At 36.7% G+C, this 13,837-nt stretch overlaps 1 protein-coding gene across 3 annotated transcripts in view; it reads left to right on the plus strand.

Annotated features, from left to right (window-relative positions):
* Positions 1 to 13,837, plus strand: part of LOC136852318 (sterol carrier protein 2-like) — a 236,860-nt gene extending 223,023 nt beyond the window's left edge. For all 3 annotated transcript variants that reach the window (XM_067126835.1, XM_067126834.1, XM_067126833.1), the window contains exons 9-12: positions 1,763 to 1,919; positions 2,059 to 2,164; positions 5,269 to 5,377; positions 12,247 to 13,837. In XM_067126835.1, coding sequence (XP_066982936.1) covers positions 1,763 to 1,919; positions 2,059 to 2,164; positions 5,269 to 5,377; positions 12,247 to 12,425 — 551 coding nt within the window. In that variant the 3' untranslated portion in view covers positions 12,426 to 13,837. The remainder of the gene's footprint in view (positions 1 to 1,762; positions 1,920 to 2,058; positions 2,165 to 5,268; positions 5,378 to 12,246) is intronic.

The following is a 13,837-nucleotide window of genomic DNA, read 5'->3' on the forward strand; positions in this document are numbered from 1 at the left end:
CTTGCTTGTGGAGACACCCCAGCAATATCAAGCATAATCTGTATTCCTCTGATGCTACTTAGATTAAAGGCAGAAGGTTAAATGGAGAGTGACTGGCTGTGCCTCCCTTCTCCCTGCCATTTCTGTTTACTGGAAAGGGCCCCAATGCAGGTAAACATTAAAATTTAACATCTTTTCATAGAGCTTTGGCTTGGAAGGTGCAGCTCCCCTGACCTAGATGTTAACTACCCTCCTGACTTGTCCTCCCTTTCTGTTTGGGTAACACATGATTTTGAGTGAGAGTTTAGATACATCTCACTCTTGGAGATTCTGCTTGCTTGTCAGATGTGAGATTATACTCCCACTTAGGGTGTGAGTCTTCTATGTAAAAGATAGTGGTTTGTAACTCTGAAGGAACAAATCACAAATTTCCAAAGTAATTTGTATTTTTCTCAGGTGTACAAACCAGAGTCATTTATCATAATCCTATCCTAACCACCCCTTATAATCTTTGATGCTGAAAAAAAAAAAGTGTTGGCTTATGGCAGGTGAATGGGAGATCCCCCCAACCCATCTACCACCAGTTAAACACCTTGTTACCAAGCCTCAATAACCTTTTCCAGGTCAAGCTGTAAATACAAATTACTTTGAAAATTTTGATGTAATTTCAAGGCTTCTGTGATGCAATGGATTCTTCTTCTTCAGGGCTGTTGACTTGAAATTCAAGCTTCCTAAGAATATGGTGTTCATTAGGAAGAAGTAAGAGGAAGTAAAGGGGTAATAGATAAAAATGTATTAAAATGCAAGGAGAATAGTATTAGGGTAGTAATGCATAATGCATTGCATCTTTGCTTGAACTAAGTTCCAATTGCACAACATTCTCTGGGAGGCTGTTCCACAGTCCAACAGTGTGAGGGATAAAGGACCTCTGGAACTGAGAAGTTCAACAGCGAGGCGCCTTTACTGCATATTGGTGCTGCTGTTCAGCAAATCTAGTTGCTCTTGTTGTAGCACTATAGTAGCAAAGTTAATTGATCGCCCAATCTTGGTGACTTTTTGAGGTACAGGTAGTGAACTCATTTAGTTGATAAGACTACTATCAGGAAAGTAATCTGCCCTTGTGTACTATTCTCTCAAGATTAAAAACTTAATTTTCCTTATCAGAGAAGACTTTGCCTCAGTGGCTCTAGTTGATGTCAGTATCAGTTGATAAGAATCCTCAAATTTACTGATAATGTATCTTAACTCTCAAAGAGTGTCTTTTCATCTTCGAGCTTTGACTCCAGTAGGTTGTCTCAAAAATCTTCTTAACTTTTTTGGAAATTCATTGTTTTTACTTTTTATTTATTTATTCGTCATAGTAGAAGACCATGAGGTGATTCAAGATTGAATTTGGATATTACTTTGGCTTCTAAATTGAATTTGGATTTTACTTGGGCCTCTAAGATTCATTTACAGTTTTATGGGAATTTTTAATACTATGTCTACTGTTATTTTCTTCAAGAATTTTTTGTGTTTATTATAGAAAGAAAATAATGATCTCTGAACATATCACGCTGAAGTTAATTCTGTGACTTCAGTATATACTTAGTAAAATCTGTTTTTAAGAGAATTCTTGTACAGTATTGACTTCTTCAGTATTGTCTTAAACTCACACAGTGCTGGTTTGAACAGTTTCACAACTGATCTGCAATGAATACCATGGAGAGCTTCTCTATTGTCATTACTGTACTGTTTTTTATTCACCATTATCATGTAAATAATACACAGACTTCCTTTACAGGACTTGCCCAGTGTGCTGAGCTCTGCTGGCAGCTGCGAGGTAAGGCAGACAAGCGTCAGGTTCCTAATGCAAAAGTAGCCCTTCAGCATAACGTTGGACTTGGAGGAGCAGTGGTAGTGACTCTCTACAAAATGGGCTTCCGAGGCAATGAAAGAAGGTAGTTGTGAATATCTTCCTGTCTTTAAATTCATGTTGTATATGTTTATTGCTGCTTGTTGGAAATATAGTTTTTGTTACACTGAAATACTGAAAGTTGTTTGTGCACTGATAAAAATATTAATTCCTTCCCTGTCCAGCATTGTGGCAGCAGCAACAGCGGCTGGAGAAGAATTCCAGAGTGCCAAGATCTTTGATGCCATAAAAGGAGCGTTAGATGCAGATGGAGCTAATCTTGTCAAGAAGGTTAGTATTGTATTCAACAAGTATAAACCAAAAGCCGTTTTTACTAAAGGCTTATTTACTTGTCTTGATTTTTTCATAACAGCAGCTCATTGCTCATACTCAAGCTTATATCCATTATTTTCTAACCAGCCCAGTATGGAAAAAGTTGTTGTGGTGGGCCTCAGATTTTCATGTGAATATCTTAACGGCAGAAGTGGTGGATGCCAGGGATTCTGAGGTTAGGACTCTCAGAATTCTTTCTGGTTTGCCTGGCAACATATTTATGCCGGGGATCATTGCATTCCTGCAGTGCTCTTTTTGCCATCAGTTTTGGCTCACAACACTAATTATGTTGGCCGAGTGGACATCGGTTGGCTCTCACTGACATCCTTAGTGGGGAAGTTAATTCCATGAAAAGCTGATGGTCTCATTTCAGTATTCTCAGGGTTTTTATTTATATTTACTATATGAATAAATAAATTAAGGACCTTTTACCCCCTCCCTGGGATTCATGACAAAATTGCAACATAGTTGCTGCCACAGGCAAAGATCAGTTTAAATTGCCACAGGAAGGGGATCATTGATGGCAATTATGGCCTCTTACACTACCTACACAACTAATCCAAACCAATTAAGGTTTAGACCTAAGAGGAAAGTGTTGAAAGGGAGAAATAAAAAGTCTTGAAGAAGATGCTAGGAGTATTTGGGCTTGCTGTTTGATAAATTCCTAATTTGAGACGTGATGATGGCTATGTAGAAGATTGTGATGTCTTTGAAGTCCAATAGACTTGTAAAGTATTAGGCAGCCAAAAGTTTCTTTTCTAGGCAAATGTGTTGATAGAAGCACAGACCCCTTCTGAAATTGAAAGAGAGTGGATACAAAGCTAGCATGCTCCTTAAACTTTACTTCAAGAAGTAGAGGTGCCATTTTCTCCAAGAAATGAAGTTCTGGGATGGAAAGTGACAAAGAATTTCAAGACCTGGATGTACAGTAATTAATATGTAGATAATTATGAAAAAGTTGAGTGGAGTATTTGGTCCACAACCATTGCTTTTACTAACTTGGACCCACTGGAGTACATCGTAACAACAGCAACAGCTTGGCATAGGACAGAAGCGGTGTAACAAACTTTTATGTATGAGGACATACATAGGTAGGAAGTTAGCTTTAGCTGTGGTATTAGTTATAGTTTTGTTGTTTAAGCATTTTTTTGAGTTAACAACTGTAGATATAGGCAGACCAAGTCTTAAGATTTTTATTTCTTGCCTTTCTGTAACCTGGTTGCATGTGCAATATCACCTTTTCAAACAAGAAGACATCACAATTGTTAGAAGAGAAAGGATAATCTTTGCAGTGCACACGTTCAGGTTCTTTATCGCAATACAGGTTGATAATTCCCTATCCAAAATCCTTTGGGCCAGTTGTGTTTTGGTTTCTGGATTTTTTCAGATCTTGGAACTGAAGCTTGCTCCCCGAATGGGGTTTGGGACTGCCCCTGTATTATAATTAAACATTACTACTGCAGTAAAAAACATGAATGGGAGTCTTCATGCTGTAAGTGGGATAAACAAAATTACAAATATTTTAGTGTAAAATTTGATCATTAAGATTGTAAATGATGAAATAGAAAATTACGACAGGAATATAGTAGCACATTTTATTTCCAACAAAAACATTCTGTAAAACTCACATTAAGTGGGATAAATAGACTACAAATATAATTTTTTTTTTAGTATTATACTAATATTTAAAATGAGATAATTAAGATTGTAAATAATGAAATATTCGGATAATTAAGGCCATAATTACGAAAAATAAATTTTATTTCCAACAAAAACATTCTGTAAAACTCAGAAATGCACAGCATCATCAGAGCCATAATTAAACATATGAAATTTCATGCCAAGTGATATTACACCAGTCTTAAAGAAGAGGGTTCGTCATTGTCACCAATGTTGTCATCAAGTTGCAGTCAGACATGTGATGATAGGGCAGGAACAGGATTCACTGTTGATGAAGCTTCGCTACAACAGGCATCATTTATGAGACTTGGGGAAGTTCGGTATGTCATCATTATCAGAACTTTCATCATTCTTATTTGTTTATGGCTTATTTCACCAATGTTTCCACGTCACTCAAGGAGTGCACTATAGATGCTTCAATGTCAATGTTCAGCATTTCTTCAGTGTCATCCAGTTAACTTTATTAAAAGTTATGAGGTCTGATATCATCATCATCATCTCATTTATGACACAAAATCCTCCAAAGTCAACATCTGTAGGATCATCCCCATGAAATGTTGTAGGCAAGAGTCTGTTCCATGCATTAGTTCCAAGCATTAGCAGCTGCATGAATGGCATCCTTAACATTGAACTCTTTCAGGAAGTCTTGGGCTCCTATTCCTCTGTTGACTGCAACAAGCATCCAGTTCATAAAATGGTTTTTATACTTGGTCTGCAAGTTCACAAGGCTGTAAAATAGATGTTACCTTTACGAGGGTGTTAAGAGTAAAATCAGACAAGTTAAACATATGATAAATTATTGTGATGTAGTACAAGGCTCAGATGAAACTAGTGGAATTCTGCAATTGCACAAATGGAATATTAGTTAAAGGGAAATTGGATAGCATGATGGAACGTCAGAACCAAGAAGGCAAAGTAAAAGACCAGAAAAGTGGATGTTGCTAAGGGCTGAAGGGAGGCTCAAAGTAACCTTTCATTAATGGCTGCAGTCTGTGAGGTACAAATAGAGAATGCTGACTTTACAGTTCTGAATTATATAAATAATTCAGCTTGTGATTTTTTCCGCTTATCAACCATTAAAGCATAAATTCCAAACTTTGTAATTATGAAACAAATGTATTTAGTTCTGGTTTATTATATAAAACTTATCAACCATTAAAGCATAAATTCTAAACTTATTATTTATGAAACAAATGTATTAGTTCTGGTTAATATAAAAAGTAGACAAAATCTTTTGATATTTACATACTAGTCTTTTATAATTTTATTACATTAATGTTATGCATGAGAACCTAAAAATTTTGTGACCTTTTGATGTCAAATGTAATGTGAAAAATGAATATAATCACTAGCCATTAAAATCATCCATTACCCCTTACCAGGTGAAAGGTATCTATTGCTTCCATGTGAAGGGTGGCCCAAGTGGTAGCGAGGCAAAGTGGATTGTTGATGCTAAAAATGGTAGTGGATCTGTGGAAAAGAATGGAACAGGTAGGTGATTATTATACTTTAATCTCATTATTTTATAGAGCTATATAATGTCATGAGTTCATTCCTGTGTTCTCTGGGTAAAGAGCATGGCATTATTCCAGGGTACCAGACGGAAATAAAGTTTCGGGTAAAATTTTATTTTTTCAGACTACTAAAGGTTACAAGAACTTTTTTGCCATGTGGTTGAAGAAATTTTGTTGAAGATAAAATTTTTGGAATGCAAGCTAAGTGCGTCTCACTATAGTTTTTGTATGTTGTACTAAAAACCCAGATGACACATTCCACTTAGTTGAAAATACAGGTATCCCTTGATTTACAGTGGGGTTAAGGACCAAGAAGCATTTTTTAGTTTAAAATTGTCATTCATTAAGGTATCATTTAGTATATGTACTGAATAGTTTGGCCGGTAGCTACCTTTAAATGTGGATGATTGTTTATATAGGTGGTAAAATACTGATTTTTAGTTTATTTTTATCACAATTTTTATTTTCTTTCTTGTGCTAATGTATGTGATCTTACTATGTGTCATAGTACACTGGATGGTGAAAGCCTATGTAAATAATTACTTCAGTATGTGAATTTTAGTCCAGTGTTTAGATTGGTAATATAAAAGACCAGCCATTTGTCTTGTAGTTTGGACAAACTCTTGCTTTGTGATTTTGTATTTAATTTAAAATGTGACCCCTTGTAATTAAGTTTAAACTTAAGTCTCAAAAAATCTTAATTAAATTTTAATAAAATCTTTAAAAATTGGAGGATGGGGAAGGTGTTATTGCAGCACACTTGAAAATACCACACCGAGCTGTCACCCACTATTGAAATGGCTCACCAAACTATGTTTTTAGAAATCTTAACCCTCTCGTGCTTACGCCGGAAAAGTTTCTTTATAAAAATCAATACGTCCAAACTATAACTGATATATGCCTCTGGTTTGTTTAATGATGTTGGCAAATGATAGAATTTTTTCCTAGAGCAGTCGGAAAATCTTTGCAAGGTTTGATGAATGTGAAATTTCTAAGGAAAGTCATAGATATTCTTTTGAAATCATGAAAAATATAATAATTAGGTTTGGGGAGTTTATTTTATACGTAAATTGTGTGGAAATGTTTGAACTTTCATGTGGAAGCAATCGTTTTGCTATAAATGTGTTTGCTAATTAGCTGTTACCGATTAAATAATGCTAATTTTTTATGGAGTGCAATTTTCAGATTTTCCAGCCTACTTATGTTGACGTTTCGTATCGTACCTAAGTAAGGAATAAAGGTGGCATTAGAAAGCTGAATAAATTTCCTATAAAATGCACAAAAGAAAGATATATGTATTGTTAGAATAAAATTGAGCAATTGTCGTTAGATTACGGACAATCTTTTTTTTTTTTTATTTCTAAGAAAAAATAGAGCAACGATTATTATATAGAAACATTAATATTTTTACATTTTGATGTTCAGCACGATAAAGTACAAAGAATGGCCGTTCAAATGATATATGGTACATGCACATTTCAGTTATTTACAGATGCACAAACAGGTGTACAAACAATTATCTACCCATGCATAAATTCTGGCCGAATTACGGCGTTCAACGCATACCCCTGTATATATATATATACGCTGACATTTTTCGTAATTACTCGGCAACAAAACGCTGAATAAATTTCCTATATATGTATTACCAAAATCAATAGGTGTTCCCAGTAAATAATTGAGCAATTGAAGCTCAAAGATGTAAGTTTTGTTTTTTCATGTAAAGTCAATTGCTCGCTAAAGATTTTTATATAGAAACTTTGATATTTTTACATTTTGCCATTCAGCATGATAAAGTACAAAGAATGGCCGTTCGATTGACATATAATACATGCACATTGAAGTTATTTACAGGTGCACAAACAGGCGTACATAAAATTATTCACGCACTCGTAAAATCTAGGCCATTGTTCTTCACTATCTTATCGAAAAGCACTTGAAATATTCAAAATACTCAACAATCACTTGCAAACACTTTTATAACAATAACAAAAATGAAAGCACTTCACAAATGCAGGTAAGTGACGACAAAGCAAAAAACATGAGAGTGCTAAAATGACGTGCTGAACTCGGTCAAAAGATGCGGTAAGCTGCTTGAGTTGGGGAAGGACTGCAGCGCATGCGCGATACCTATCGATTTCCTGTTTACGTTTTCTTGTAGGTCCAAGATCTGCCCACACAATGGCGCAGTCCTCGTGTTCTTTGGGTGACTGTTTTTTTTTTTTTCCCCCCCAAAAAAATTTGTGGAAATTGTGTCATCGGAGCACTTACGGCAAAAAATTTATTGACGCAATTTCACATCATCGGTTACCAGAGGGTTAATTATAGGTGAATGGCATAACATCAGAAATGTGTAACAAAATCTTGAGCAAAAATATTGTTATTTAAGGGAAACCTGTATTGGGTTTGTAATGAAAACATTTATACTGTTAAGTTCTTCCTGGGTAAATTTCTCCAGAGATTCCACTCAACGTTGCACACAAAATAAATTCTCAGGAATATGATGGAACTCCCAGAAGTGTCCAAAAATGAATTATCAAGAGTAGGATTGAACTCCCAGAAGTGTAGTTGGTGCAGTAGTTGTGGCCAACTCTGGCAACAACCAAAGGTTCTTCAAGTCCACCCTTTGTCCAGGACAGCATTGGTTAATATGCAAGGAGGTAATTACTTATTTTGTGAGAAAATACATAAACCTCAGATCATCCCAGGAGTGCACGAGTGTAACTTCTCGGATTTGTTCTCTGCCCAGACAAAAATGCTGATTCCAGAGGACGTGAAAGATGATCTGACTTTGGATTTCCTTAGTTAAGGGGCTGCTGTCAAGTTGTCCAACTGGATCCCAGTCATTTTGCCATTGCCATGAACAGAAGGTCTGAAGCACTGAGGTGACTTTCTTTAAATCTATCAAGTTAAGCCAACTTTTCTCCGCATCTGCCCTAGTTCATACTGCCTGAAAGTCCAGCAGTTGTTCACCTCATTCATGGTTTAAAGAGTCCACTTGCTACTGATAAATATTCTTTCAAATCTCACTTGGAGCTAGTTCTGGAAAGTTGGAATGTGAAGCTGCCAGCCACCATCTGTTGTGCCAAAGCTGGTAGCTGGAGATCCAGAACTGATGGCAGGGAACCAATACATCCAACAAAGAAAGATTTCCAGTGAGGTATTGGCACACGTTGGCTGGAAGGCGCTTCTCGAGGAACTTCTGCAGTCCCCCTTTTTTTTTTTTTGTCAAACCTAAGTCGCTCATTATGTTCACATCCATTGAAGACTTGTTGCCTTCTTAGTCAGTTTGAGGTCAGACTTCTCCCAGACTGGTACCAAGCCAAGGGCTTTACAAAACTGAAGCAGCATATGGGGTGTAAAGCAAACTAACGTTACCAATGAAGCCATCACTAACCAGTCATCTAGTAGTCTGTGTAACCTAATACTAAACCTGCATGCCTACATAGTAACTGGATCATGTACAGTCTTGAGGAGATTGCTAGAATTCTTATGAATTGGTATTTTAAAGTAAACATTCTTCAGTTCTCTTCTCCATGGTATTTCAAAGTAAACATTCTTCAGTTCTCTTCTCCATAGAGACCATCTCTTGAAAGGGGGCTAAAGGTAATATTCCCTGTGGTCACTAATGGTTCCTCAGGCTTCAGCACTATAGCGTTAGGAACAACAAAGGAGTGACCATAGAATGTCACTTTTGTTCTGGTATTTCTTTTCCTCATCATTGTTCCAATTTGAGTTTGTAGGTTGTGAAATCTTTCTGAGCCTTCAGAACAGGATCTAGACAACACTGATAGGTTGTAATAGTAAAATGGTATCCAGAAAAGATGGTAAGCTAGAAAACTTATTTTTGCTTTTCGATGGCACCAAGTGATTATCTGTCAGTTATATAAATATATTCGTTATTATTTTGTTATTTTCATTAAATGGGTTAGTGAAGTAGGTGTAGACGAAGTACGCTGTTAATTTTATTGGGTGTTTGCAAGGCCAGTCCCCTCATTATGTTTGGAATGGCACAATGGTGGTTGTTGTAACACCATAAGATGTATGGAAGACGGTAGTTGGGAAAACAGTGATTGGAGGCACTGAGGAGTTAGCGTTGGTGACGGAAGGTTGTGAGCGCTCTCATTTGTGGTTTGTTGGTTGGTTGGTAAGTCTTTCTTTTGTTTGTTGGGGTTGTGAGCTGGCATGGGTGAGCAGTGCAACGGGAACGTGTAAACTGAGTAGTTTTTGCATGTTGGTTAGGCTTCGTGGGTGTTTATTCACTGAGGGCTGTCAACATGAAAGCATAGCAATACTCAGGTCCTTCATGGCCACCCCTCCTCAAGGAACAAAGGTGAGAGCAGGTTTGAGAATCTTCATCTCTGTGTTCTTTATCCAGGACAGTGTTAGCTAGCAGGTCCATTGTCACGTGGATGAACAACATTCACAGTATTCCTAGAAAAGCAACCAACTGCTTAGCATGTTGAAGAAAAGTAAGTATACCTTAGTTTATCAGACCACTGAGCTGATTAACAGCTCTCCCAGGGCTGGCCTGAAGGATTAGACTTATTTCACGTGGCTAAGAACCAATTGGTTACTTAGCAACGGGACCTACAGCTTATTGTGGAATTCGAACCACATTATAGCGAGAAATGAATTTCTATCACCAGAAATACATTCCTCTAACTCTTCATCAGCCGGCCGCGGGAATTGAACTCCGGCCCATCGAGTGACAGCCTGAAACTCAAGCGATTCGGCCAACAAAGGGCTATAGCAGGTTGAAGAGCTGCTGTGCCATGGGCCACTTGCATTACCATAGTTCTTTATCTCTCTTGCTGCTTCTGCTTTCTACAATGCAAAACATGATGTTGGCAGAGATGTCTGCTGTTGCATCAGCTGTAGTAAACAAGTAAAAAATCTGCCAAAGTTTCTTGTACAGTGTATGTGTATTGCTGTATGACTCTCTCAGCTATGACCGGGCAGCATTCATTTGTTCCCCAGATGTGGTCAAGTGAAGTGCATCGGCAACGCCTCCGGAATTGGACTCAGCGGTGCCAGATGCACAGTCCATGGCTAACTTTAATCTAAAATAAATTTGGTATGCTTGATGTTTGGAGGGTGGATGATCGACATACCAATTTGCAGCCCTCTAGCCTCAGTAGTTTTTAAGATCTGAGGGCAGACAGAAAAAGTGCAGACACACAGACAAAGCCATGTCAGTAGTTTTCTTTGACAGAAAACTAAAAAGGACATGCCTTGATTTGCTGCCCACCTTAAGCACCACTACTGACCTTTCAAGTCTGAACCTGAAGATGTCGCAGGCCTTGATGGAACATTAACTCTCTTGATGTTTGATCAGGGACTGCATGCAATAAGTCATTGTTTTAAGTTCTTCTCTAAATGAACATCCTAGTGATCCTCCTCAAGCTGGTCTCTCCTGACTGTTAGCAGGATGGAGTCATTTTCCTCATGGTATTGGGCAGTGTGAATTTTGGCTTCCTCCTCAGGAGCTGCAGCAATTAAAAGAGGAGCCAGTAAAAAGCTGGTCTGCTAAAATGAGTGTTTGCCTGCATGGAGAGGGGTACCCTTGAGTGAAAGTGAAGATACAAATTTTGGAGGTTTCCCTATCTCAGATGTGGAGGAGGGAAGAACAGTTGGACAGCAGAGGCAGTTCTCCACCTGTTCCTTTAGGGTAAAAAGTTTTAGGGAGCAAAATGGTCATCTTTGGAAAAAGTGTGATTCTTCATAACCATTGGATCCTCTGTCAAGTTGGGTGCTTAAGACCCAACGCTGAAGAAATATATTAGTAGTAGTTTTTCTATTGAAAACTTTTTGAGGAGTAGTCCAGTTCTAAAAATGGATCAAATTAACTTGGGTTTGATTTGATTTGATTTCAGCACTGAAATGGAAATTGACAGTAAAAGCTTGAAAAGGTGCGACAGGAGGAAAACCGCTCAGATGTGCTATGAATCAATTGTTAGGAGAGGGTGGACAGCAAGATGGAATAAAGAGAATATGAACAGAGGTACAGTAAAGGGAATGAAAGCAGTTGCAGCTAGGGGCTGAAGGGATGCTGCAAAGACCCTTAAGTAATGCCTACATTGCACAGCATGAGGTGCACTGATAGCACTATCCCCCTACGGGGAAATTGACCTGGGGAAATGAACTGTCACTCTGGAAACCAAGGATAAGTGGTGTCATCCCTCAAAACTTAACATGGATAAACCACTAAGCGTGACTGGTAGCTGAATACGCACAAATGCAGTGATCTTAAATAGCATAACCAACAATTTTGGAAATGAAAGTTCAGTTGAAACAGTACTCTCCCAGAAAAATATTTACTACAGCACATGCATCCATAAGCAATAATACTTATGCATGTCTTAAAATCAAGAATTAGTATAATTGAGTATGAAAAAAATGCATGAAGCATTCATAGAAAATGTGTAAAGTACAGTGGTAAAAAATAATAACTCATAATACCTGAAATTAGCAAACAGTTTTTTAAATTATCATACTTGGACCACAGGTGGTGTAAAGAGAAAGGTTTACCGTAAATCCTGCACAAAAAATAATAGGAAGGGAGACAAGAAGAATTTTAATTCATAGCACTAAATGACTTAACTCAGGATAAAAATGAAGGTCTCTAGGAAGTCTTGGGATTTAGTTCTCAACACAAGAAGTAGGGAACTTGGAGTACCAGATGTGCATGCCTGGACCTACAGGGATGAGCAGATCTTTTTGCTTCCTATTATAAAATGAGGTATTTGGGCTTTGCATGAAAAGGTTATGATATGGTTTGTGGTTAAAGTAACTCAAGAGTTTAAAATTTCAGATGTGATTTTAAGCTAATCTCCTTTCCCACAGCTAAGCCTGATGTGACCATAACCATGAATGACAAGGACTTAGTCGACCTGATGACAGGTGCTCTCAACCCACAAAAGGCATTCTTCCAAGGAAAATTGAAAATCAAAGGAAATATGGGACTGGCAATGAAACTTCAGGAGTTCCAGAAGGGTGGAGAAATACCAAAGGCCAAGCTTTAATAGAATTGTCTGTAGGAAAAAAATGGGGGAAATTTTCTAACCTAATTTTTAAACTAAATTTACAATTTGATTGACCAGGCTTTTTTGTTACAGAATTGGTAACGGTTTTAACTTTGTAAAAGCACAAATTAAGAAGTCAGTTAAAGTTTGTATCAAATATTTGTTGTATATATTTTGTTGGGTCACTTAAAATTTGTATCAAATATTTGTTGTATATTTCGTTGGGTCACTTTTCTAGTGGGAGAATTGCTTGCCCTTTATGTTATTGAACTTTGAATTTGTTAAAAGATGAAAAAAAGAGGAAAAATTGAAAGAACTTGTATGCTTATAACAATGTAAGTGCAAGTAAAAAAAGCAAATGACCTCTTAGCTTGCCTACAATTACTGTATACTCAAAATATGTTACCTTACTTTAAGCAGACAGGTTACATTGTATAAAGTCTTGACTAAATGTTTTGATGATCATATAATAGCATAGAAGCAGGTTTTTTGTTATTTTACAATATTCATTATACAAATTTTAAAGGAAATGTATGGTATGAAGCAAGTGTTATAAAACAGTTGATTGATATAAAAATCAGCAAGAACAGGTTACTTTGGGAATTTTTAGCCAGGAATGGCCAATGTATTTCTATGTATGGAGTTTTTTTTTTTTTTTTTGTGGGATTTAAGGCAGTAACCAGTGTTTGGGGACCGTAATATATTGCATTATTAAGCAATGCAAACAATGCAATGAAGCAAATGTCAGCCACAAGAGATTGTCATCTCATGGCTTAGAGTGAATGTGTATAAATAATATATTTTCTTAATGGTGCTAGAGTGAAAAAATATTAAGAATTACTATTTACCTTAGAAGTTCTCTCCTCTGTGAGTTTCATGTATGTAAACAATTTTGATGTCTATGGCCAATTTGTTTTTATTAAAACACTCCTTTTACTACATGTCTTACGTATTTCCTAATTACTACAAAGTATCCTGTTCTGAATGAAAAGGATAAATTGTTTAGTAAGTAGTTTCCTCTGACAATTATTTACCACCAAGGCCTATGCCATTCTTACTCAACTACACTGGATGCAGTAATGAAAGAAAAGTCATAGGTTTCATATGATGAGAAGGCTCATTGGCAACCAGTAGATTAATAAAATCTTTGGTTACGGTTTTATTAACTAAATGAATTGGATTTATTTTACCCTCTGTGTCAATTTATCTTAGTGACCAGTGACATGTAAAGTTTTATAGTAAATTGCATTTTCTTCCAAACATTTCACTTATGATAGGAACTTGTCAAAGCAAACTGGTTGTATTTGAAACTTGTTAGCATTGAATGAATGAATGGAATTACTTAGCATCATAACTTCACAGGTAATTTTTATGCTGTCTTTTAATTACAAAAATTAAAAACTTGATAAATG

Source organism: Macrobrachium rosenbergii, chromosome 25 (genome assembly GCF_040412425.1).
Source record: "Macrobrachium rosenbergii isolate ZJJX-2024 chromosome 25, ASM4041242v1, whole genome shotgun sequence".
NCBI lineage: Eukaryota > Metazoa > Arthropoda > Malacostraca > Decapoda > Palaemonidae > Macrobrachium > Macrobrachium rosenbergii.